Source organism: Falco naumanni, chromosome 2, assembly GCF_017639655.2.
Source record: "Falco naumanni isolate bFalNau1 chromosome 2, bFalNau1.pat, whole genome shotgun sequence".
Taxonomy (NCBI): domain Eukaryota; kingdom Metazoa; phylum Chordata; class Aves; order Falconiformes; family Falconidae; genus Falco; species Falco naumanni.
In genome coordinates, this window is record NC_054055.1 from 71175919 (window position 1) to 71202782 (window position 26864).

General features: G+C 43.0%; 2 protein-coding genes across 9 annotated transcripts in view; one reads left to right on the plus strand and one right to left on the minus strand.

The window, feature by feature from the left end:
• The window catches only part of EIF5B (eukaryotic translation initiation factor 5B), a 39213-nt gene extending 24005 nt beyond the window's left edge, over positions 1 to 15208 (minus strand). Inside the window, exon 1 of one of the 3 annotated variants that reach the window (XM_040584750.1) lies at positions 15037 to 15208. Coding sequence is in view for 1 of the 3 variants with exons in the window: in XM_040584747.1 (XP_040440681.1) it covers positions 13255 to 13289 (35 nt within the window). In the remaining 2 variants the exon portion in view is untranslated. Of the gene's footprint in view, positions 1 to 13254; positions 13374 to 14424; positions 14656 to 15036 lie in introns of those variants that run through there. The other 2 variants (XM_040584748.1, XM_040584747.1) reach the window with 2 other exon arrangements.
• A 51-nt stretch (positions 15209 to 15259) lies between these two features.
• TXNDC9 (thioredoxin domain containing 9) lies at positions 15260 to 25983 on the plus strand. Of its 6 annotated transcripts, none has more exons than XM_040584755.1 (5): positions 15260 to 15350; positions 17455 to 17671; positions 19914 to 20032; positions 21938 to 22192; positions 24458 to 25983. In XM_040584755.1, the coding sequence occupies exons 2-5, from the start codon at positions 17483 to 17485 to the stop codon at positions 24573 to 24575; spliced, it is 681 nt and encodes a 226-aa protein (XP_040440689.1). In that variant the 5' UTR covers positions 15260 to 15350; positions 17455 to 17482; the 3' UTR covers positions 24576 to 25983. The 6 variants fall into 6 exon arrangements, with proteins under 6 accessions (XP_040440689.1, XP_040440687.1, XP_040440686.1 ...); XM_040584753.1 differs by lacking the exon at positions 15260 to 15350 and adding an exon at positions 15628 to 15715; XM_040584752.1 differs by lacking the exon at positions 15260 to 15350 and adding an exon at positions 15647 to 15703.
• Positions 25984 to 26864: the final 881 nt, after the last annotated feature.

Here is a 26864-nt window from a genome sequence, read left to right on the forward strand (position 1 = left end):
AGGGAAATAAATTTATTCTAAATTCAACACCTCTACTAGCACATTCTACTAGCAAATTCTCAAGTACCAGAGCTTCAGCCTTGTTAATTTACAAACCCAGAAGCCGAATATTAATAAAGAAAAGCAAGTACTTAATTATTCCTTTAAAGATTCTTAAATTCACCAAGTCTCAGTTGTATTTCCCTTTGCAAAAGGAGAGCACTGAGAGAATCATTTTACAAGTTTAAGTGAATGCTGACATTCACAAACCCATTTTATCCCAAATATTGGGCATAAGCAAGCCACCAAACGCTATCTATGTGACAACAGTATAGGTAAGCAACAATGCACTTCCCTTAGTTACAGGCCAAGATTATTTGTATTTTTAAGATCTTAAATTTTCTTCTATAAAGACTGAACCTATCAAATAAAATAAAAAGTGGCACAACAAAGCACCTCACTGTACTGCATCTTTATTACCAGAGATGTTTACTTTTAGTTAAGAGCAGAAAAAAATGCATCTTAAATATATATGTGCTGACATGATAAGTAATATATTTCTCAAAGAAATGCAACTCAAATAGTTAATGCAAGATTTCTAAACCAATCCACACCTGCCTCAAGAGGAAAGAATAAACTTTTTGGCCATTTCCACATTAAAGAGCACTGACTTGGTATTTCAGCAATTTAAGAGCTGGTTTTATAAGCAGCTGGCTGTGCACCAAAGGACAGTATAGACAGCTGAAATAAAAACGTCAGTCTCTCTACACCTAGAGTTAAAGCCCCAATATCAAGATAACCATATTACAGCTAGGCCTACACACAGGCCTTCATGGGGGTTTTTGCATTAAGTGCAGAGTATCAGTTTATTAAGCACACTTGCTTACCTCCTCCTGCTCTAGGAGTTAATAGAGAAGATGAAGTCACACCGTAGCTCAAAATAGTTTGAAGAGACCAAAATACAAGCTCCACTACTACTTCCACTACTACACGATCTTAACCATAGGGCTGTACAGATATCAAAGAGCCAAGCCTTTAAACAGCCTATATTTTACATGGATATTCTCAAGGCTGACTTTTCACATTGCAACTTCGCAGAAAGTTATGTCCAAACATAAACCGCATGGGTTTTATGCTACTAACAAAGAGGATGCTTATGGTACCTTACATTTTCCAGGACAGAGGGTTTAAGGGGGTGGGTGGGGATTTGTTTTTAAATCAACTCACTTCAACTGAGCCTTGAAGAAGAAAACTTCTTGGAGTTGGGGGGAGGGGGGGAGGGGGGCGCGGCGGTGGGGGGAAATCTCACATCAAACACTGAAAAAACTAATTCACAGACATTAAGCTTTAACACCCACCAGCAATAATAGTTTAGGAATAACAACAAACACTCCTGAACTGTCACAATAGTGGCATAAATATAGTACCAGAGCCTTTCCAACCTTGGATTCTGCTGCTTAACAGTCAATGGTTTCTGAGAAATCTATACTTTCCACCATATTTCCACTTCCTAAGTTGTTACACAGCAAGCTTCAAAACATTTGAGCCTCGGTGAAGTAAAAAGTAAAATTAAGGCTGTATGCACTTATATATACAGCAATATAGTTATGATTCTTCTTAAAAACTGTAAAGCAATAATATCATTGGAAAGCCATGGAATTCAAGTACTGGCTTCCATTAGTACGAGTTTACTCCCATACTGACCTTGAGTTCACTTACCTTTTAAAACTCTAATAATATTCCACTAGAATTTCATAATAAAAGAAAGTTGAAAAGAAGATTGAGAAGGTGCCCTCCCTCTCTTCCTGGGAAATTCTTAAGTGCAGTGGGTTCCTTATGACATAAGATACATAACAGGAGAGCTTCTTTCCTATTGGCATTGAAAGATACACCTAAGAACTTTTTCCTGTAAACTTTAAGCAGTCCCCAAACACATTTCAGAAACCTGAACACTTGCAGGAACCTCCTCCTCCAAGTCCTCCAAAACGTCTCCACACAGCCACTCTTGCCCCTCCAGTCAGCCTTGTAAAAAGAGTCCAAACCGTGCCTGATACAGGAACCCGAAAGCACCAGCATGCTCCAACAGTTTTCAATTCTGACCTCAAATCGCTTTCACATGAAGACTTTACATACAGACTTCACCACCTCGCTACCTTAGGCCATTCGAGCTCATAATGCTTTGGACCCAAAGGAGGCTTGCTGTTGATCAGACTCACATACAGAGATAACCCCCGTGTTTCTCCAGCACAAAAGGCTCAAGGAGGTCTGGAGTGTGTGAAACAAACCCAAGTGCTACTACAATGCTGAGAAGGAGTTACTTCCCCGATTTCCTTTTGTCGCTGCTTCAAAAGTGAAGCCTGAGCCACCTTTCTTACTCACATACTTCTGATTCCAGCCTCTGTGTGCTGCCAGATATGACAAGAGTTCTGATACTGCTAAAACAGCATTTCAATGCAGTAAATTACAGCAAGCATTAGTTGTGTGTGTTTCACTCAAACCTAAACAAGCAATTCCCGAAACATTAAATGACTGCAGACATTCCTCCACGGAGGCTTGTGCCTAAAACAGGGCAAAACTATGCAGTGGAAAAGACACAGCAGCCAGGCTAATTAAAGGAGACAGCAGTAATCAATAACAAGTATGTAGAGATCACCACATTTCAGATACCAAGCAAAACTTTCTTTAGAATTACATCACTGATTCAAAAAAAAACAAACACCAAAACTACATTTACCCTACACAATTTCACTGCCTTTTGCCATTGAAGCAGGATTACAGCAATATAAAAATTCAAAATATTCCCAAGCATTTTTAAAGTAGCATAGAAACACTCATATACTTTATAGTGAAAAATATTGACCTTACTGCCCTAGAAACTACATTACAAAAATCATCTGTTGCCCAAAAAGGGCTCCAGTACCAGCTGTCCGCATAGACTACTGAAAACCTGCATTACATAGGGAAAAGCCACTGATGAATAGAATCCTGAATATTCACTGAGTGACTAGTTAAACACTGTGCTAGCACACCACTCTGTACCAAACCAGGCTCAAATATACCCAGATCATCCCAAGTAAGCGTCTGGAGATTTTTAAGGCTGGCATGGGCAAAGGAAATTCAACATCTCTCAAGCAACCAAAGCATCAAATCAGGCCAGCAACAGAAAGCAACACTCCAAAACACAACATAAGCTACTCATGTTACATTTAAAGCAAAACCAGTGACAAATAAGCTACAATCCCATATCCTGCCTATAAGTGAAAGCATTAAACATTTTCAGTGTGAAGATTAAAGCAAAATTAGGAAATAAATGAAGAGCTGTCACCTACCACTGCTCAGTCAGATGTAAAAAGATAGCCAGTAGCTCTCCTACTTATAAGATCCCACACAGTTACAAGCTATTGAGTCAGAAAAGTGGAAAAACCTCGTGACTGGTAGATGCACAGTCTGTAGAAAAAAACATCACAGGGTTTCTCTTGCCAGTACAGCAAGAAAACAATCTTGAAGGCTAGAACCCCAGTGAAAAACACACAGAACAAAACCCTCAGCTATTACATAGCATCTGCTAGAAAAAAAAAAAAAAAAAGAAAACCACCACCTAAAATAGCACATACCTTAAGGTGTTGGGTTTTATTTGGGGGGTAGGAGGGGTGTGGCATGTTTTGTAAAACATGAGAAACAAGCACCATTCTTTTACTGATGCAATGGTCTGCAATAGCCAGAACCTGGAAATTCCCAATATCAAGAGCCCAGAGTTAACCCTAACACAACCTTTGATTTACAAATACTCAAGCTTATGTTAATCTTAATTTCCATGTAGTAGGGTTTACTTTAGTCTTTTAAGGGCATACTTTGCCATTTTGCCTACAAACAAATTGTAAAGTTTCATTGTTTCTAACACTTGTGCACAATTAGCAAGATGTATTTTTTGAGTTTTACCTTTTCTTTTGCAGTCTGAGATATTATAGGTATTAACTAGTGCAAATCTCACCAGAACAGAAGCTTTCATGCTCCAAATCAAGATTTAAACTTACAATTCTGAAATTAGATAAAAACCATCAAAGCTTCCTAACAAAGTATTTCAGAACAGTTAAAAGTACATTTAATTACCTAGCACTTCTCTCCCATGGAAGGTTAAAAAAATAACTCCAAGTACTGGCACAGTTTAATAAATTCATCACTAGTTATTTTCACAGCGTGAAGCCTCCATACTAAGCACAGATACTGCATGCAATATAATCTCTGTAACAGACATATGTAGGCATAGAAACTTGAAAGAGTTTCTAAGTACTGTCCCGGAAAACAAGGCCCAATACAGGGCTACAGCTATAGAAGAGCCAATAGACTTTTAACATTTTTCTTTCCTCAGTGAACGTCTGCAGCTGAAATACATAATTGCCCTTCCTTGCCAAACAAGCTCCTCCAACTTTCCGTGCAGGTTCTAGTTAAGGACAGCTTTGCGAGCCATCTGACACTAGCAGCATTTCACAGATACTCTCTGATAACAGACAAGCATATTGTATTAGCAAGACCACCAGCAAATATGCACGGTTCACTCATACTCTTTGTAAGACCACACACAATTATTACTTAGAGTACACTTATGATAGTGCCTACAATACGTTTCCCCAAACACAGAGCAATACTTCCATTATAAATACGCACTGTGATCTACACGTGATAGACATGGCATCCTAACTAGGTAGCAATAAGATAAAGAGCAAATAAAACTATTAATTCATTCATGGAATCATTTAGGCTGGAAAAGACCTTTGAAATCAAAGCCAACTGTTAACACAGGACTGTCAAGTCCATTGCTAAATCACGTCCCTATGCACCACATCTATGTGTTTTTAAAGGTCTCCCAAGGATGGTGAGTCCACTACCGCCCTGGGCAGCCTGTTCCAATGCTTGACCACCTTTTCAGTGATTTTTTTCTTAATATCCCATCTAGACCTTCCTTGGCATAACTTGAGGCTGTTTCCTCTTGTCCTGTCTCTAGTTATCTAAGAGAAGAGACCTACTCCCACCTGCCTACAACCTCCTTTTGGATAGTTGTACCCAGCAGTAAGATCTGCCCCCACAGTCTCCTTTTCTCCAGACTAAACACCCCCAGTTCCCTCAGCTGCTCCTCGTAAGACTTGTGCTCCAGACCCTTCTTCACCAGCTCCGTTGCCCCAAAACACATGCTGAAAGAGTGGAGCAACGCAATGAATTAGCACTATACAAAGGAGCTGAATTGCTCTCTTTTATAGCAATTTGATTCTGTTGAAATTAAATGAAACTGAAGAAAATAAATGGAAGAATTCACGTTAAAATGAGAACAAGGCCTTAACTACTGGAAATTCAACATCTACAGGATAACACTCTCCTGTTGAAACTAAAGGGTACAGGGAATCAAAGATTACAAGTACTTTATGATGCACTGCACTGATGGACACAAATATAATTACTAAAGCTTGCTTTCACCTTACAGCTAACTGAGATAACAAGCTAAGTCAAATTACACTAAAAATATTTTAATTAAGATTGGGTTTAAGCTGTCTCCATAAAGATGAAGTTGAAATGTCAGAAAATGCTGTATAGTTATAAACAGACTAAAAGAACTCCACATTCATGTGAATGGGGCAGAAAAGTCAGTAAGTCGACACAGCAAGAAAGTTGCATCACTACTGCGAACTCACTGCCCACATTCCTGCATAATCAGAAGCCTCATTTTTGCTGAGGCAACTTTGAAGATGTTTCATCATTTACATGCCACCAGCCCTAACCACCTTCAAAGGAACATCACTGTCATTAAGTCATTTTCTTTTGCTTAAAAAAAAAGAATAAATAAAAGCCCTTGACCTTCAAAAAGACTGAAAAGAAGCTGAACCATCTGTTTCCATACATTTGGTTTTGCAATAGTTTTAGACCAAGTATAACTAATACTTTTAGACAGTTCTTTGCCATTACACCCCTAGAGCACCTTACCCAGCCTCCATATATGCAGGTCATAAGCCCAGTAATAAGGATACTTTTCTAAATACAAGCTTATCCAATATTTGCAAGTTACCAGTGCTGAAAAGCATATTTGTAGTTCGGTTTACTTGTAGGTACTAAGATAAATTGGCATTCTTTCTTCCAAAAAAAGTTACTCTAGAGCAACTGGCTAGCTACAGAACATAAATAATTGCTTCCAAAAGTGGTTTAGTCGTTCAAAACCATGCACTGCCAACTTGTTCTTTAAGTGGGTTATGAAATTCAAAATGCAAGCATCTGCTGGCTCAGCAAGGCTATTCAAAACATGAAAACAAAGCTGTGGCCTTTTTCCTCACTCTTACCTATCAAAGCATGTGAACACCACAAATTTCTCTTTAGGATAGAAGCAGCTACCTTGTTTTTCCTGCTGAAAACATTTAAGTTATATATGCCTGAGACAGCTTGAAATTCAGGAAAGAATAAACTGCACTCTTCCTCAGCCCATTAAGTGAAGGAGTGCCCACAGGAGCACCAGCTATGCAACCCACCACTGCAGCTAACAGTACTTGAAAAAAAAAAAAAAAAAAAAAAAAAAAAAATAGAAATCACAGCCCCGGCAGAAGGCCACTCTCCCCTGTCTCTTCCTCAAACTATGGGGCAGGGGAGAAGTGATGTTCGTCCCTATTCCCAGCCACACTTTACCCTCACATCAGCTCAGGCAATCCTGTGGCTGCAAGTCCTTGCAGAAAACCCTTTTCTGGAGGCAGACCAAATCACACACCTGAGTCGTACGTAAGCACGTAAGCATTGAATCCAGTGCAATGGGAGCAGTTACAGCATGAAGCTGGGGACAGCAAGAGCAAGACCACAAGGTTTGAAATATCTGACAGCTCATCTGAGTTAGGTGTGACATGAAACTACACCTTAGCTATTTTTCCCTAGTAAGATGAAGGAAGGTGAAGCTACCTAATTACATGAGACAGCAAGGAAGTAAAATTTGACTAAAAGGGTAATTGCTTTTTATTTAGGCTCCCAACACAATGACTCCATTTTTAATATTAAAGAGTCATGCCTTCTCTTTCAAGTTTGACCAGGGAAAGAGTGGCTTAACTATCAGCTAAGCAAGATCTTCTGAAAAAAGACATAGAAAGCGTAACCTTTAACCCCAACAGATGCTAGAAAAACAGAAAGCCTCCCTTATACAAACCAGATTTAAATAAAAAAGCACGCTCACCACAACCTAAAATTCTTGTTCAAACAGAGATATAGCAAACCTTCAAGATACAAAGCTGCTGTTATGGCTAGTAGCTGGCAACACAGAGCTCTGGAAGAAAATAGTTCTTCAAGGTTCAGTTTAAGTGTTTACGTCCCAAGAGAACAAGGTGACTAAAAGCATGGAATATGGAACACTAAGTAAAGTTCAGGGAAGACTGAATGCTGGTTCTAGTTCTTTTGGGTTTTGTTTAGAAAAGGTTCAAAGATAACAGAAATTACCTCCAAGTCCAGTGTTTCACAACTTCCATATCCTATCTCATTGCATAAAATGAAAATACATCACATAAACACCATTTAGAACACCTCATGACATACACTTCAGATTGTCTATAATTCTGAAGGGCAAAGGATGCCCATCTACATTAACTATAATTAAAAACCCCAATACTTCATCTTACAGCATGTATCTAAAGAAACTTATTTCAATATTAAGATAACAGATTCACGTTTAAAACCTCTACAAGTGCATTGAAAAAGAACAAAAAAGAGTTTACATGCAGTAAGAATAAGTCATCAGTACTGCAAACACCAGGATCATCAAAACACCTATCTTCTGTAAGATACCAACTGCTTTCAGACCAGAACACCCACCAGACTGCACTGTACTTTTTTTAGCAAAACAAACTTAATGATTGATTTAATTACGTGCACACAATTTGTGTGCAGAAAAATTACTTCCTCTACCAGTCTTGGGGTCTATTTTTGTGGAGGTAGTCAGAGAGAGGAGGAAAAGGAATACTACGCAAGTATTAAAAGTTATAAACTGGAGGTTTTGTCCAGAACTGTAACCTTCATTCCTAAGCAGCTCAATAACGATGAACAGCACAGAACAAGTGCACAGCTAAGCACCTGAACCCAGAGTCAGAAAAACATGACAATACTAATGAAAACAAAACTGGCAAGGTATGTAGAGCTGTCACCTTGCCTGGCTTGGTATGACAAGCGTCAACAACAGCAGCAAAGTTTAAATTACTCTCTATTCTGAGCAAGGCTTTCCAGAGATCCTCAGAGAATGAGAAGAACAGTTTCTGCAATTCCTGCTGGCTTGCAACATACTATTTTCATACTTTTTCTAGAAGTTATACATAAGGTTTAGATGCCTTCATGAAAGTAAAAGACGAGACTCAAGATTTCAACAAGAAAAGCTGCTTCTAACAGTCTACTTAGCATACTGCAGTTTTTTCATTTATGTTGTCATTACTGCAAATATTTGAAGATCCTCACAGCCTTTTTACAATGTTTTACTTAAAAATAGTTTTCCTATAAATATGTAATGTCTGTGTTAAAAACAATAGGTTTGGGGGGAAACAGTAACATACATTTGCATAGAACAGGCCAACAAACTTCTGTAATGGAGAAATTATTGTGCATTATTTTACCCCATCTTTCAGTACAAAATCCTGGCATCTTCCAGATGACATTTCCAAAGCTTGTGGAAGTATTTTTGAGCTGATAAGAGACATTTATTGTAAATATTCTGGTGTACAGAATGTTTCTGAACTACAAGTGTTTGCAGGCTTTCTAGCCTTCACAGAACTTTCCTACACAATATTAAGATGATTTTACTTAACACACTAATAAAAAATGGGCCAAACAGAATGACTACTAGACAATGCCAGCAATTTCATTTGTAGAAGAGAAAGAAATATATAGCATCAGCAACAGCACTGTAAGTCTTATTTTAGCAGCAGTGCTCACCCTTGGCTGCAGAATCACAGCTGGCACCCATAACTTCTAAAGCAATATGCATGAATGATCAGAGTGGTATGCCTAGGCAACAGTTCACAATATTAAAGGGCACAGGAATAAACATACCTGAAAGACTACCTACCAGAAGCTAAGGTAAACTACTAAGAGAAGAGGAAGATTACAAAGCTGGAGAAGAGGAAAAAACCATGAAAAAGTAACACCACCAAGGAGAAAGATCCATGTTCCAGACAGGAAATAATTTGTAACATACAGCATATAGCACATTTACTTAGAAGTCTACAGCACTGCTTTGATGCTTGAATTCAAAGCACAGTTCTGTAGATTACAAACAGCCTTTCTTCCCACACGCTTAAAAAAAAAATCCTATACTAAATTCACAAAGACAGCAGGGTAGAATCCTGGCATACCTTCTGCCATTACAGCTCTAGAACTAAAGCATAATACATGATTCCCAGGAAGAGCTAGACTGCACATTGGAACACCTGCTCTTCAATCAGGAAAGCCTGAAAATTCAGACACCTCATTTTTATTGAAAGATTTGCTGTGAAGTTTCATTTGAAAATGAGTGGTCAACACAATCAGAAAAATTCCAAAGAAACAACAACCGAAGCAACTTCCATAGAGCTTAGGAGCTATTTATGATCCAACACGCTCTCCACCTTTACAAAGTACCTCTAACACGCCACACTGAGTTCTTCCTACAGTGTTTATATATCTGGCCACTCCAGCTAAGTATGTTCTTCACTGACAGATGCATAGCAATCAAGCAGCCGGAGTCAGTAACAGAGTTCCAGAAGAGCGTAACAGAGGTGCTGGCATAGTAGGAACAGACTTGGAGGTGTATCTGTTCAGGTAGCAATCTGTATTCATAACAGGCAGCAGTCCTGCATTCCCATTCTTTCCCTGCTCATCATAGGTATCATCTCACTCAGGGTCTTGTCCCTCTGTACTTACACCCTGTTCCCATGACAAAGTTCATTTACCAGCATGCTTCCCAGACATGTATCAACACTACAACTCTGCTCTACTCAGCAGAAGCGAGGGAGCAGGAAACTAGACAACAGAAGTCAAAGGTGTGGTGGTCAGGAGAGAAAAGCAGAGTAAAGACTACTTGTACCTTCTGTAACTTGTCTCCGTATATCAGAAGACAAGCAGAAAATCTCCTTCCTGTCACATCAATTCTCAAACCAATATACACAACACAGACCACCTGCATCTTCCCATGTGCTTCTTCTGCGCTGCAAGTCATTCCTGTGAGCTGCCACATGCTCTGGGAGCTGCAGCCAGAAGGGATGTAAGGGATTGCACCTGTAACATAACTGGGGGGGAAGGAAAGGAAAAGGAGGAAATAATGGCATAGCACAGAACTGAAGATGCAGGAGACAAAACTGACTGGAAGCCTTTGATTATACAGTGCCATTCCTCTCTCAGTCTACTGGGAATGGAAGGCAGACTGATGAGGGATGTCAAAGTCCAACTTCAAGCTACAGATGGAAAGAATGATGCAGCCTCTCCCTCAAGGGAGCTTGATGTTCACAGGGGTGCCAGTCAGAACCATGAGTACCAGATGATGAGGGTACCTCTGCAGACAGAACCTACTCCAAAACATTACTGGCCCTCCAGGTCCATCCTCACTACCATTGTCTCAAACTCCCTGCTATAAAATACACCCAGTCTAACCATCCTGTCCTTCTTTTCAAACATGTATCTCTCTGAATTCTTCCACATCAACCCTCCCACTGCCATACAACTGTGCAGCCCTGTAACGTAGTATTCCCACTGCTAATAGCAGTCCATAAGCTCTGTACTGCATTTGCAAGGCCTCAGGACTGAAGCCCATCAGGCTTACTTTGGCTGAACTTTTCTTGACCTGCCTGCAACTATTACTTGATTTAGCTGTGACAGCAGTTTCTCTAATTGACCAGGTGCCTATGCCTAATTGGTTCTACTCTTGTTTACCCAGGCATGCTGCAGCCATAGTTTTACGTAGATAGCAGTAACAAGCAGTTATTCTGTATAGAATGAGATATTCACAACTCTACAACAATGACATAGTGTAAAGAAATACAGGGTTAGTATGGTAGCAGAAGCCTTGAGAAGTGGAGACACAGGATGCAATGGAGAGGAGCGCAGGCACGTAAAAAACAGAGATGGCTTGTATAAGACTTGGCACTGGACAGCCCACAACTCACCACTGGTTGGCTAACAGAAATGCAGACCTGGACAAAACTGGGTTTAGGGATAACAAACAAGAAATAAATAGTATCTAATATACAGTGCCGTTTACATATTTGGATGTAACACAGCTGCAAACCAATGAAGAGCAAGGCACACAAACACATTAGCAAGCATACAAAAACAGTCTCAAGTGGATTTTTGAGCAAGGAAGATGAAACCATCAACTCAAACAATCATATTGCTCCTCGTGAAGGACACCTGATGCTGACAACGCTCCATAACAGCTCATCACCACCAGGATGAAACCCCTGATCTTAGGACTTAGAGCAGCAGTGAGATAGCGAGCATAACTGCATTATTATTCTTTCTGGGTCTTGTAACAATTAGATCTGAATTAACAATCATTAGGCTCTGAAGATGTCAATTATTCTAACAGTAAATTCTTGGCCTCTCTTTTAAGGTATGCTTCCACTTCTTAGACACAAATGAGATTTTGCACACAGCACCCATGAGAGGCCCATGCTCAGTAATTAACAGACACACAGAAATACATGCAGAGATACCCAAAGAGAACAAGGTATCTAGTAGGCACCAAGACTCTCGAAATGTCCCCTGCACACCAGCCACTGTCACTGGAAGGGCCTCAAGCAGCAGTGCTTCAGTACCCAAAGGCTTCTGCATGATACTATCATCTACCACACCAGGTACAGAGATGAGCACTAGGTCTTCTTTCCTTTAGAGCACAAAGATCCAACCCTTTCCGCTTCTCAAACCACACTTGAGTGATCTCCTGGCCAGAGCTGCTCCCAAGATATACCTGTGAAATACAACCCATGAAACAAGCTGATAACAACAGACACTACAAAGCAGCATACACGGTATGGCAAAAGGTGTGAAGAAAAATAGTCAGATGAGCAAAATACTAGCAAAATACTCATCATCCAGAAAGGACCACAGAAAATAAAACAGTTTACACGCACCTGGTAAAGGGTAACAGCCTTAAGTCACTAACATCAACACCTTAATGCAATCCACATGCAGGTAGTACAAAATGTTTAGAGAAGAAATAATATTTTGTGAAGTACCCATCATAGGGAGTATTTTCATAACAGAAACACTTAATGTTTCTGTTCACACGAGTTAATCTTTGACATTCCCAGGGGTATCAGCTAGAACCAAGACCACCAGATGATGAGGATACCTTTACAGACAGAACCTATTACTAAGGGATATACACAATAAGGACTCGAGGTAAGGGAAAAAAGTTGTAGTTTCTCATTCATACATGTTTTAAGATATCAGTTTTCATTTAACTCCTTGTCAGTATTAACAACTAAAAACACTCTCCAAACTGATCATAACTTTGCATTTATTATTTTATAGTGACAAGCAACAATATGTTCTCTCCTGCTAGCATGTATATTCAGTCAGTGTTCCATATGGTTAATATAGCTGCCATTATAAGAATTTCTTACACACAAAAAAAGTCCACAGATGGGGCAGTATCCAAGATGATATGCTCATAATGTAGAATCGATCCCCATATCCTCCAACCACTATCTAACATCGGCGTTTATTAAACATGCACAATCACTTAAGTTACAGCGTGACCTACAGCACTGTCTCCCATTAAAAAAAAATAATAACAGAACACCAAAATAACCAAAGAAAGCCACTGCAAACAATACAACTGAAGAAGTAGCTATTTCCAGCCGGCAGCGGAGATCTGTGTTCACAAGCAGCGGCCGCCCGGCACTGCTAGCTCCCGGACCAGCTCCCCGCGGCGCCGGGCCAGGCGGAGGGCAGCGCCTCTCTGGGGAGCGCGGAGACGGCGGCACCAACGCAGCCGCTCCAGCACCAGCGGCCGAGTGTCTCCTGCCGCCCCCCGCCGCCCGGCCCGCGGCCGCCGTCTCCTCGGGCCTCCGACGCCGGCTAGGCCCGCAGCGCAGCCCGAGCCGCCCCCCAGGGCCAGCGGTACGGCCGGGCCTTCCGCACCGCCGGGCCGGGCCTAGCGCGCCCCGCCCGCCCGCTGCCTGCGAGGAGGCCGCGAGCCCCGGCAGGGCCTGACTCAGCGCCGCGGCACCGGCACGCGGCACTGCTGTCAGCGCCCGGGGCAGGGGGCGAGACGAAGGGCCCGCCGCCCGCCCTTACCTGTCCTCGCTCTTGTTCTTCTGCTTCTTGCCCATGGCGGCGGCCCCGGCGCCCGTCCCCCGCCTCAGCGCTACCCGGCCGCCCGCGCGCAGCCCCGCGCATATGGTAGAAGCCGCCCCCGCCGCCCGCCCCGCCGCGCGCCGCGCACGCGCACGCCCCGCCCCCGCCGCCCCGGCCTGCCCCGCGCCGGCACGCGACGAGCGGCGGCCACGGCGCCGGCCGGGCAGCGCCTCTGCGCGCTGGCGCCTCCCGGCGGCCGGAGGGGGAGCAGGCGGCGCTGCGCCGCGGCCCGGGGCGGGGACACGGCTGGTCTCGGGGGGTCGCGGCCACCGGCCTCTTGAAATCGGCCTTGTGTCCATCAGCGTGGCCCTCGGGCAGCCCTGGAGAACGCCTAAGCGATGCGCCAAGGCCGCAGCTTCCCTCCACTCCGCCTGCCTCCCCAGAGAGCCGCGTAGAGGCCCAGAACTGCTGGCAGGGTCGTAGCCCGTTCGGCCACAAAACCCGCAGCAAACAGCCAAAATAAACGCGTGTGGAGAGCTTTCATCCGGAGGCGAATGGGACAGCTAGGTCAAAGTGGGGCAGCGGAGAGGTTCAGGGGAAAGCTTGTCGGGTGCACGGCGGCAGCATGGCGACCGGGCAGGAACTGAGGTGCGGGCCGTGTCGGTGAGCACTGCCCGGTTCGCCTTTGGCCATAAGCTGCACTCCCCAGCCCTTGGCGGGGCTCTGCTGGGCCTTCACCCCCAGCGCTTCTCCCCACCGGAGGTGAGAGTACACCACAAAAATCTGCCATCTGACTCCGTGGTGGCTGGCCTCCCACCAAAACCGGGGGACAGGGTTGGGTACCACTCAGTGCAGAAGCAACAAACGAACTCAGCTCAATAATGAACCGCAAGAGGTTCCCCTGCAGGAAGTTTGGCTGCCAGGCAGCAATATTAAAAATACGGTATTTTCTTCTCTTGCCAAATTTTCTAAGCGTACAAAGTTTTTTCACCCTCTCCCCTCCAAGAAGTCTTGCAGCACGACTGCTGAAAGCGGTGCTGCACTCGCTCACAGGAGAGCCTGGATACTGCTGCAGTGGGGCAGAAGACAGCCGCCATTCACAGAAATACGGAAGTTACAGGCAGCAAACGCTGTGTATTATGGCAGTGGGGCTCTCAGGTGCAAACCCACCTCCTCACAGTCACGTTTCTCCAGTGCAAAGCAAGATGGAGCAGGAATAACAACAATCACAGGGATCACAGGCATCGGGCTACTTCGTATGCTTTCAGAGCTGCACGTCTTCCGTTGTTGTCACCCCCCACCCCCCCGTTACAGTAACTCCTTTTGCGGGCTGAGCAAGCCTTACTGTTCTCTTTTATCTTTCAGCCTCAGGACCACCACCTCCATCTTCCTTCACGACCCTAAAATCCTCACTTCCTACCTCCCTCTGCCTTTATACAGCTGTCAGCCCTTATCAGCCTCTCCCAGCCGACTGCAGATAAAGCCAAGTTTATCTTCCCACCCCACCCTCATCACCAGCGTACTTCGGTACCGAAGAGTCACATTTCCAGGAAACAAGAAAGCAGAACACTTTGGGTTTTTTGAAAACACACTTTAATATCCCATTATTTAAATCTGTGGATCTTCAAGCGCACGGGCAAGAGCAACGAGACAAGCCTCGGCTGCTTCAGCGCAGCCGTCTTCTCAGCGCGACTGCCGGAGCGGCCTGGCCGACCCGCGCCGCAGCCCGGCCCCCGCCAGCCCCGCCTGCCCCCGCCGAGGCGCCGCGCGGGCCGCCCTTACCTCACGGCATCGCTCCAGGGGCCCGGCCCCGCAGCTCCCGGCCGTTACGTCCCCGCCGCACCCCGACTCCCCGTGGGGGGCTCGGCCTCACACGCCCAACCCCCAGAAGGAGTCCCCGGAGAGGCGGCAGCGAGCCCCCCCAGCTCCCGCCGGCGGCCCCCCGCGCCCGCACGCTGAGGTGAGGGAAGGGGCGGGGCGGGACACGCCCCCTGGCTGCCAGGCCCCGCCCGGAGCAGCGCGGCGGCGGGAGGCCCGCGGCCCGAAGCGGAGCTGCGCCGCAGCCCGGCCGCGCCCGGCCGGCGGGTCGGGGAAAGGTGAAGCAAGGGCCGCGCACGGCAGGAGGAGCGCGGCTGCAGCGGGGCAGGACGGGGGCGGGCAGCGCGCCCGAGCAGCAGCAATCCCAGCGGGGCGGGGCTGCAGCGCGGAAGCGGAGAGGACCCCCACGCGCCCACCGCCCTGCCCGCCCGTGCGGCAACCACCCGGCGCCGCGCATGCGCGCTGGCCGCCGCGGGGACGCGCCCACCGCCCCCGGCCAATGAACGCGCCGGGGAGCCCTGCGCGCGCACGCGGCAGCCGGCTCCGCCCCGCCGCGGCTCTCGCGAGACGTTGGTGGGGCGCGGCCGGCTTGCCAGGCGGGCGGGGCGGGCGGTGGCGCGGCAGCGGCGGGGTGAGTGCCGGTGTGAGTGCCGGTGGTGAGCGGCGGGGCGCGGCGCGGCCGGTACGAGGTGAGACCGTTCCTGGAGAGCTCACCAGGAGCTGGCTGGGGGAGCGGGCGGGCTGGTGGCCGTTTGTCTGTTAGCGGCCCCACAGCGGCGCCTGCGCGGTGTGCCGCCTCCGCCCCGCAGCCGGCGGGCAGGCCCTCTGGGACCCTCCCGGGCGGAGCGGGACCGTACCGCGGCCTCGTCAGCGGGGCCGAGTCCCCCGGGAGCGGGCCTGGGGCGCAGGTGCCCCGCTACGTAGGAGGCGGTTGTTGGCACCCGGGCTTCGGTGGCGTGGGGAGCCGGGAGTCCTCTGGGGGTCTCCGGCTGTGGCGGGGACTGGCTGGGGTTGATTTCCCGTTTTCCTGCTTGCTTGGAGGACAGCCCTCCCTTTGCCTCGGCTGGGCAGGGGTCCCTCTGTCCCCTGAAGACCGAGTGGCCCTTGATCTGCGAGGTTCTCACGCCCTCTGGCAGTAGGGGGAAGGGGGAGTAGAAAACGGTGACTTTGTAGTCAGCACCTTCGGGTAGCGGGACGCAGGGAAAGGTGCTGCAGGTCAGCGAGCGTGGCTGTGACACGAGGGGTGTGTGGCAGCGGGCTTTGCACTGCTGATGTCACATTACACTTGGAGTGCTGCCTTGGTCTTGGTACTTTGCCCATTGCTACTTAAAATGCTTTCTTGCCTCTGTATGCAAGGTGTTTACAAAGCCAATGGCACTGGCAGTGTGGCTGCTTTGAAATACAGCCAGGCATACCCTGAACCCCACGTACAGCACATTAGATCGGTAGCGTGCAGGCTGAGAATCTGATTAGGGTGATATCGCGCACTGTCCCTGTTTCAAAACTCACTCGTTACAGTGCTAGTTTTTTGTAATGTAAGTTTATTGGGGAGAACAATCAATTATGTTGCTCCAGCTCTTCCTGCACCCCAATCACAGTATTTTGTGCCTTTCAAAGTGTTTGGGCAGGGAGAATTTTACATAAAATTATTTTAGGTTTGTTTTTTTACACAGCAATTAAGTAGTGGTTTGTTGGGGTTTTTTAAATAATTTCGCTGGCCGCCATAGGGCAGTGTTTGCAATAGCAGTTTTCTGGTACTAACTTAAGCAGTGTATTGGCCTAAAGCATTTGCTCTTGAGTGCCTTGTCTTTCTTTTACCTGAGAAGAGTGTTAATTCAGATTTAAATGTAGTAATATCCGTCAAGTACTTAAAGTAATTGAATTTAAACTGCTGGCAGAAGCTTACATACTGGGTATTGCTTAGACTTGTTCTGAGACATCTTGTACCTCTTCCCAGCAGCTTGGAGCTTTCCATTGCATCTTCTAGTTGCAGAATATTTATTAAAGGTATGCGGATCTGGCTCAGGATGAGTATTCCTTTGGAACTGGTGAATTTTACTTCATTTTTGAATGCACACTTTCATATCCCATTACAAGTCATTTCAAGTTTAAAATGACTTTACAAGTCATTTCAAGTTTCTGTGCACTTTCAACACCTACCTTTGGAGTTAAGAGAATAGGACTTGACTGGTATCTTTGTTGCCATCCGTGTTCATTGTGAAAGTATTCTCCAAGGGGGGCTGCAATACAGAAAAGACCTATCTACTGTTCTCTTTAAATAGCATAGCATTTTGTTTCTGTCCAGTGTGAACTGCAAGTAAAAGAGGTCAGGGTTTTAATTGTTTGTATAAATGTTAATTCTATGTCTCGCTATTTCCACAGCTCTGAAGAGCTCACTTTCTAGTTAAAGATGGCTGCCGATACCTCTGTTGAAATACTTCAAAAAGTTCTGGAGAATGAAATACTTCAGACTACCAAGGTTGTGGAAGAACATCTGGATGCTGAAATGCAGAAGCTAGACCAGATGGATGAAGATGAGTTGGAACGCCTTAAACAAAGGAGGCTTGAGGCACTAAAAAAGGCTCAGCAGCAGAAACAAGTAATTCCTGTAGTAGTATAAACTCCTGATGTGTACAGTGTAATAGACTTTTTGGAGACCCTAGGGAAATTGTCTATGTGAACTAAGTGTTTTGGGGTGGTTTGTTGGTTTGTGGGTTTTTTTCTTCTTCCTCACCTTTCTGTACTTAGTAATTTTAAATTATCCAGGGAAGCAAGTGTCTGTCCATGTGTGCATGCTTTGTGTTTTTTAACAGGAGGAGAGAAGGACCTCTGTGATTGTTTACAATAAGAATAGGATAAAGAGTCTCATACAAAGATTTGAACATGTCCATATTCACTGAACATTGCTATCTGGAAGTATAAGCCTTGTAGACAACATAATCGTAAGCCTTTAGGCTCCTTAAGCTTCTGAATTCTGGAGATTGTTATTTATGGCATGTAAGTGATGCGTGCTGTTCTCTTAAGCTATTTTGTAGAAGAACGATACAGGGTCTCTCCTTGTTCCTGGGGTGGAATCCTTTGTCCCACTCCAAACCCAATGAGATGTTGTCTTTGTACAACTGCTCATTTCTTCTTGCAGGAAAGAAGTGCTGCTTTGGTCCCTGATACCTCATGCTAAATTGTGGTCTTTATGCTCCCCAAAAAGTCACTCTGAATGTAGTTCTCACCAAAATTTTGGTAACATATGGTGTAAGACCTGAATTATGAGTATGGAAGCCACAGGTTTCTTAGCTTGCTCCGTCTAAGCAAATGTAAACAAAGAAATAGACTGGGTTGGGGGGCAGACAACTGAGTCAAAAGGAGATGCTCTGTCTATGGTGGAACCCATAAAAGCTAATGTCATGCTTTGAGACAGGAATGTGGTGAAATGTCATGGCACGGTTAGCAACTTTGATTCTCTAAACACAGAAGTAGAGAAAGTGGCACACTATTTGCTTGTCTTCAGAAGTTCAGTTTATATTTGATTCTAGTGTTTTCCTTTTTCAGAAGTCATACTACTTGGATGTTCTTGGACGTGAACATGTGGTAGTTCTTATGTGAAAACTTGTTCATGTCTGTTGATCTCAAGTCACTCTTACGTGTTTTTCAAATGCAAATTTGAAGTAGGATGCTACTTAGTAAAAGGAGTATGCTGCCACACTATCCTGGAATAGGATTGGGCAGAGGGGAATTAATGCATACCCACTGTGAAGGATAAGTCAGTTCTTGATTTGCATCATAATGACTCCTTCATGTGCTTATACTTCTGTGCATTTTTGATCTGTACAATATTCAGGAAGTTTTTGTCCTATCCTAATGTAGCTTACAGAGTATTTTGGTTTGCTTGAAAATCTTTTTCTTTCTTTCCCCCCACCCCCACTCTGCTAAGACAAAACTGGAAGATCAAGAACAGGGATTTATCTAATTTCTGGCCCCACCCCACCAGAAACTAGTTTTTTGTCGAATTCTGTCATATTGCACTAGTTATAATCATTTAGCTTAGTCTGTACTGTTTTAATACACTACAATTAACTGTTAGTATTGTAGAAGCTGGGGTTTTATTTAAGTGCATTTGTTGAAAATCTAGACAATTAGCTGTTTCTAAACTGTATTTGCACATTTAATCAGGCAGGTTTTGAAGTTGCGAGTAAATTTTAGCTTGTGAAATTCAGTTTCTCTGTGCACTTTATGACTGATGGTATGCATCTGTTTTCTGGAAGCCTGGCTCATATTATGATACCTTCAGTGTATGTTTGATAGATAAATATCATCTCTTACAGGTGAGTTAACAGGGTTTTTTCTCCCCAGTTTTTTTGTAGAGGGAAAAAGTAGAAGAAATCTACTTTTTAACACATGTAATGACTTATATCAGTTTTAGACAAGAGTTCTTTGATTGTACAAAAACCTTTTAGAGAGCCCAAGCTGTCAATTAGCAGTTTTCAAATGCTGAGAATTTTCCGTTGTTGGTGTTCTCTTTGAACTAGTCTAGTCTTACTGAGAGGGTGCACTGCAGAAATTTATGCAGCTCTGTACAAGTTTTGTATTTCCAAATAAGGTAGCCTTACTGCTCAACCACCTGTCAGTTGTTGAGAAAGAGGCAACCCAAAAGTATTGTCTAGCCTAATGGGATCTGTGTATTTTGAAAACTGAACCAAAGGGGAAGAAGTAATTTGTTCCTCCTTCTGTTACTGTGTGAAATGGGTTTCCACTACAGGCTCCCTCCTTAATTTTTCTTAAAAGCTCTAGAGCTTGCAGGACTAACAAACTCCATACTAATTATTTCCTTTTATGTTTTCCGCTAGGAGTGGCTTTCAAAAGGACATGGAGAATACAGAGAAATCCCAAGTGAGAGAGACTTTTTCCAAGAAGTCAAAGAAAGTAAAAACGTGATTTGCCATTTCTATAGAGATACAACGTTCAGGTATGGTAAATAAGCCGTGCTTAAGAAACCTTTTGTTTATAGATGCCTACAAAACCAGACATGTTCCTTTGTTCTTTCAAATCCCACAAGTAGGCATTTTTAGAACTATTCAAATTCCTTCATTTTCCAAATCTCGCTCCCTTCTCAAGGCATTTGATTTTTTAAAATATTTTTTTCCATTCTAGTTAATCTGAGCATGAATTGACAGCAATTAACACTCTGTTACATAGTTGATTAGAATATAAATGTGTAACTTTTTTTGCCAATATTTGAGAGTGCTATCTTTTGTTATTGATTTAGGTTGAGGGAGCCAGGTCTGTGAACGTAGTGACCATGCAGGATCAGCATTTCAAAAAGATCACTTTAGCACTTTCATACAGAGATATTCTGGATGGTTCTGGCAAACAAAAATTAAAATATAAACAAAAACTTGTCTAGGCATCTTTACAGTTTAACCTTTTGCTTTGAAAGGATCTGTGGATACCGATTGCAGCTGCTTTCCCTTTGTGTCTGTGCCTTTATGATTATGTGACTTTTTTAGGGTATGAGACATCTAGATCTGAGAATATGTCCTGAGTCAGAACAGAAGCCTAAAATAAGATCTCCCACTACCCTGGAAGAATTTCAGAAGTTGTGGGTTATCGGCTGTTCCCCAGTGGGTCTATCTCATTATCTTATGTTAAAATACAATTGCAAAGTAGAGTAGTTTGTTGAAGAGGCGGTTATCCTGGTTTTGGTTGATTGGGGTGTTTTTCCCCCAAGATGTTATCTTCCCTAGTTTATGGAATATAAATGGAGACAGCCTCAATGTGAGGAATTGGAAGAGGTCAATGCTGGATTATGCAGTGAGGTATCTGATCTTACATTTTCTAAGTTAAATGTTTAAGTTTCAGAAATATCTGAAGTGGTTGTATTTAGCTAGCTTTTCCTTAAAGAATCTGAAAGATTGTCGCTACAAATAAAGTAGCTCAGAACAGGTTTGGGTGGTTTAGTTCTTGTTTGTTGAACCAACAGAGTCTGTAGACTCAGATAGGAAAAAGAACTTTAGAGGAAGTTGTTGGCAAAATGTGTCATGCTGACAACCAGCTTGAAGCTAGTGTGTCGGGTTTACCAAGCACAGTATCAAGTTGCTTTCATCCTTGCCCACTCCAGCTTTTTGATCTGCTCGGCTCTCCTTGAGTTAGAGGATGGTCACATCACAGAGTTCATGCAGCTAAGCCAAACCTCTTAAAGACGACAATCCAGAAAGTTGAGATTGCAAGTGACAAGTCCACAAATCTTTGCCAGCTGACAAGTATTTTGAGCGGTTCATGTTACTGTCCCTCAGCTGAGAAACAATAATTGTATGTTCACTCTATTCCATTGCAACAGAAGAGTGAAGTTTTTTTGCCTGTAGTACTGCTGAAGCAGTCTGTGCAAACAACTTCTGGGTTTTTTTCCTGTACAGTGAGTTACTGAATCTCAGTTATGGAGGTAGTGACTGAAAAAAACAAACGCTGTAACATGTTGAGAGTACTTTTCTGTAGATGCGAAGATCGTTATACAGAAATTTTCCTAGCTGACAGGCAGTGAAGCTAGAGCAGGAACAACAGAAGCCAGAGGGAAGTTTCATCAATAAATGCCTCAAGAAATGAGAGAGGCTTTCAGGTGTATGTGGGAGTAATTAGAGAAATTGACGGTATGATTGTACAGTAAGGTGCTTCAGGCTGTTATTCTATTAGCCATTAGATCCAGCTACCTTTGAGACACAGTTTCTCTTGAAACAAAATTCTTAATTACAAAGGTCATATCTGAGAAGTTAACATGATAGAACTAGCTCTTTACTGTTCCTTTTAAACTTTCTCTAAAATATGTATTCTTCATCTTACTGATTCTAACACTGTATGTTTTGGGTTTTTCCCACAGGTGCCAAATAATGGACAAACATTTAACTGTATTGGCAAAAAAGCACATTGAGACAAAATTCTTGAAATTAAATGCTGAAAAATCTCCTTTCTTGTGTGAGAGACTGCGCATCAAAGTAATTCCCACTCTAGCACTAGTAAAAGACGGAAAAACACAAGACTATGTTGTGGGCTTTACTGATCTCGGTAATACTGATGATTTCACTACAGAGACCTTAGAATGGAGATTAGGCTGTGCAGATGTAATTAATTACAGGTAATTAATTGTTTTGTGATTGTTTTATTTTCAGATACAGTACAAGGAGAACACGCTTAGGAGAATCTGTAAAAGTTTGACTTTGGCTTATCAGTGTATGCTTAAGGCACGTGAGGGTTTAATGCAGTTATTTAATCTGTGTACTTTGGCAAAGGAAGGAAGAGTATCTCTTTGTCGAAGTATTGAGACATTACGGTGAGCGTTGCGTTGTCCTTTTTGTAAAGTAATAAAAATAAACAGTTCTTGTTGTGAGGCGTATAGAGTAGCTACGCTGCTTTAATATGGCCTCTCTGTGCATCTAATGTAATCCTTTCTAAATCAACTATAGAAGCTGTAGGTGCTTAGATGTCACAGTTGCAATGCAGTAAAGTTTGAGCATTTTTAATCCGCTTCAGAGAAAACTCAGCAAGTCGTCCTTAAACTGCAACTAAGTCCATATTACATACATCACTATGGATTTTTTTTCAGTGAACAGTACAAAAAGTGAAAATAAGTTGCAGAAGTGCAAATAAACTATTTGTGTAGCACCATAAATCCCACATTTAAGACTACAGGACAGAAGGCGGTAGAAGGTAACTCTCATCACAATAGCCTAACTTTACAAGAAAATCATTTACCAGAACTTTCTGCTGTGCTTTCTAGCATGGCTGAAACATCACCTTTATCTTTTTAGGCTAATTTTGCTCTTTGTTTTGAATGTCTTTGGAGTTTGGTGGGTTTTTTTATTTTAAACTTCATTATCTGAATTTATTTCAATCTCTTAATTTCCAAATTTTGGCAAGAAGTATCGTTGTATCTTAAAGGCAAAGAAGCTGTTGAAACATCTGAAATTAAAATTTATAATTCAAAACAAGTGGTAATACCCACTTCCCATTTCAGTAAGAAGCAAATACGCAGAGGAGTCAAAGACAGCTTGGATATAAATTCTAGACAGCAACAGCCTTTCATGGGAAACATCTTTCAGTGGAGTTGTACCAAGCTGCATTGAATTTGCTAAGTGTTAGTACGTTGGCCTACAGCGTAATTTTACTTCTTACTTTACTAGTACTGTGTGTTCCCCTCCCAGCTTCTTGTGGAGTGCAGGAGTTCTTTCATTCTTCGTTCATCTTGCCAGATCCTAAGTTTGGTACCCTGGCTTTGCAGAAGGAGCCACCATATCTGCACAGCCCAGGAGATCCATTCCAGGATACACCCATTTATGTACAAGCTTTGCATTTCCACACTGCCCTGAATGTAATGTCCTGCTCTCTGGAGTTCCTGAAAAGGAGATAGTCATCCTCAGAGCCTTGAAACAGTTCTTTTCCTTCAGCCTGCAGGATAGAAGATGATGAAAGGATGTACCGTATTTAGGGAAGGAATTGTTCAGGTCACATTGTTTGACCAAAATCAGTATTGAAGTGGTGTGTTGACTTATTACTGACATGTAATTAACTGGCAGTCACTGAACTGTACATTTAGGATCAATATTGGCAAAATGTTATTTATAAAATGTTAATACCTACAAATTTCTAAACACCCTTCTATAGCTAATTTCAGAAGTTTCTAATTGCTTGTTCACTGAGGCAAACCGCCTTCACAGGTCACATGAGTGAAAGCACACACACCCTTCTCTGAGCAAGGGGAGGGGATTCCTCTCCTTGCGCACCCCTGCTGTAGGAGGTATGGTCGCTCCAGCTTTGTGTGAACACCTGCTGTTCTCAACAACCCATGGACCTACATGGGTGCTGAGAAACCCCCTGCAGGGTCAGACATGCACATAGAGGCGTGAGTCCCTCGAGAGTGCAGCGCCTGATGGGGAAGCTGCACTGCCTGGCCTTTGCAGAGAAGTATAAGGTGACTTCTGGAAGTACAAAACCCAGTTTTGATGCATCTGTTTCTATTCCAAAGTCCCTGTTACAAAATTTTAGCTTCTTTTGTATTTCTGACTCCTTGTTGGTTTGGAAAAATCTCTGTAATTCACTGGTTACTGTTGAATCTGACAGATGGTTGTCTTTAGCGTGGTTAGTTTGCAGCAAAAGCCCTCTCAGACAGTTTTTCTCTAGAGCTCCACTCACAGGTGCTTGTTTACACTTGTACTCCTATCTTAACTACAGTTGTCCAGGATATGCTGTGCTAGGCAACACCGCAATGCTACTTAGAGTGGCTTTAGTGAGCAGGGGTTGTGTTCTTTTACAATGTTTTTCTGGAGAGATAGGTAGTTAGAGATGCTGCTTGTTGTCTGCACGAGTATGGCTTTAATCAACATGTCTTACTCTTTTCCTCTAGTGGAAACTTGATGGACCCACCTTTTCAAAGTCAAAAGAAATTTGGAACAAGCTTTATGAAGTTGGATAAGAAGACCATCAGAGGAAAGAAATATGATTCAGATTCTGATGATGACTAGAAGAACAGCTAAATGTATTTGTAAATCATCTTTTGTTTATGCTTGGTACATTTCTAAGAATGTTTTTTATAAAGCTTACTGCTTTTCATTACATCTGCACATAATGCGCATTTTTCTATACAGTTTTATACAACTGAGTCATAGCAGAAAAAAGCTTAAGTTTTCTTTTTCCTCTTTTGGAAGTCATTTGTAATTTAAAGATCTGAGTCCTTCTAACTAAATAACATGGCATATGATGAACTTTGTCTTGAGTATAAGTTTGTGAAGTGTTTTGAAGTAACTGTTAAAGCAACTGTACCAAGTCAGACCAAAGGTCTCTCTGGCCCAGCATCCAGTCTCAGTGGCCAAAAGCAGGTGCGCAAGGAAGAGTTATAACAGAGTGAGCAGATAGCAATGCTTCCCCGGCTTATACTTTAAGCAGTCTGTGGATTGGGGAACTCTGTATCTGAGAGCATTTGCTGGTTGAAATTGTGGAAGAATAATCTCTTTAAATCCTCATAGTATCCTAGCATCCAAATCTTATGGCAAGGAGTCCACAGTTTAACTGTGTTGTGTGAAGAACTACTTCCTGTTGTTTTTCCTTGAATCTGACAGCTCTGCTTTTTTTTCTAATTTTCTTTAGTAAAGGAGGTGATAAACAGTTTTTTAAAAGGTTTTTGCTATCACCTCCTCTTCCAGTTGTCTTTTTAAATTTATTACTACTTATAGTATCAGTTAAGCACCACAAAATTATTAGTAGAGGAATTGTGCATTTTAACAAATTATTGCTTATCTTATGGTGCCATATTATGACACTGAATAACTTAACTACATTGCACTATAAGTTGTAAAAACAATTGTAATTTCCGCAAATTCTAAAATAAGATGGTCAAGAGAAATGCCCTTTTACCACATATGTATACTGCATGTTAAAGCTGATACAGCGGGTAATACACATAGCAACAAGGATATTGAAAACAGCCTTGGTCATGGGTTTGTGTAATTCTGTGGGTTTGAATGTGTGGGTTTTATAGCAGATGCTTTGTACAAGAGAGTAGAATAGAATAGAGTATTTGGGAGAAACCTTGATCCGTTAAGTTTAGATATAGTGCCACATACTGTGTACTGTTCTTCAGTAATGGACAGAATTTTCAAGGGGGATCTTCCTTGGAACACGCTAAAATTTCTGGCTAGGTGATAAGTTGATGAGTCGTCTTCTAGTTTTCAAAAACAAAAAAATAGTTTGCTTTGTGCTGAAGGACCCTTTTGAGGTAGTACTTTGAATCCAGTTGGTCCAGAAAGCAGTGAAGTGGGTCTAGTCAATCTAGCTGCCTTGGGCCAGCCCAGCAATATATCTCTGTAAGTAAGTTTAAAAAATTATATTTTATTTCTGTTCATGTACATTGAAATAAAATTATTTTAATTCTAACATTGACGTTTGCATCCTTTTGAATAACGGGGTCTAGGTGCTGTGGGTTAATCATTTTTTCTTTTAATAAAGTCCATCAGAAAGTTGCATGTGCTGTTTCTGGATTTCTAGCAAACTACATACAGTTCAGTCTAGCATTACAACATCACTCTGAGAGGGCAATCAGCTTAAGATAGCTGCCTGTTGATCTACTAGAAGCATAAAGTAAGCTTGCTTTGAGTTGATCTCCTTTTTAATACACAAACTCTCTAAATGCGCTAGAAAATGTTTGTTGGTTTTGTGGGTTTTTTTCATACAGTTGCATGAAATTTGATTTAGGAAACCAATGTTCCAGCTGTATTTTTAAGAATGGCTTAGCAAGACTTAATCTCTGAGTACTAGTTATGTTGAATAGGCTGTGGAAGTAGAAAATCATGTCTAAGGTAGTTGGCGTCCTGTGTGGAAACGCATGTGGGCTTGTCAGGATTCCAGCATGGTGCGTTGTTCGAGGTTATTCAGTTCCGTGTGTGAATAGTCCCATTACAAACTCAATGCAAATCCTGGTCAGAGTCTGTGGTTTCGTGCAAGATGCTGATTTTTTTCTAGGTTAATCTTCAGTTGGACCTCTTCCTTCGTTTGGCTTGTAATATGGCCACACGTGCTCCAGTGCTGATCCAAGGAGTTTAAAGGAATGTGTGGTTTGGGTGAAAGGGGAAGTTGAGACACTTTGTGCTATAAGTTTAAATTTATTGTGAAGCAGCAGCCTCATAGATGAGTCTGCTTCAAGTCTCTGCTTTCATGTCTGCTTTCTGCATTTCCTGTCTTGAATATAGATTAAAAGCATCTTCAAACGGTCCTCTTGGTCTCCATTCCTGATCTGCATATTACTTTGAGATGAACAA

What these genes read in the sequence shown, in the direction of transcription:
- TXNDC9 (XM_040584755.1), top strand. Translation starts at nt 17,483, where the DNA reads ATGGCTGCCGATACCTCTGTTGAAATACTTCAAAAAGTTCTGGAGAAT. An exon ending in TATAGAGATACAACGTTCAG is followed by an intron (nt 20,033 to 21,937) that starts GTATGGTAAATA and finishes TTTTTCCCACAG; the next exon opens with GTGCCAAATAATGGACAAAC. An exon ending in GCAGATGTAATTAATTACAG is followed by an intron (nt 22,193 to 24,457) that starts GTAATTAATTGT and finishes CTTTTCCTCTAG; the next exon opens with TGGAAACTTGATGGACCCAC.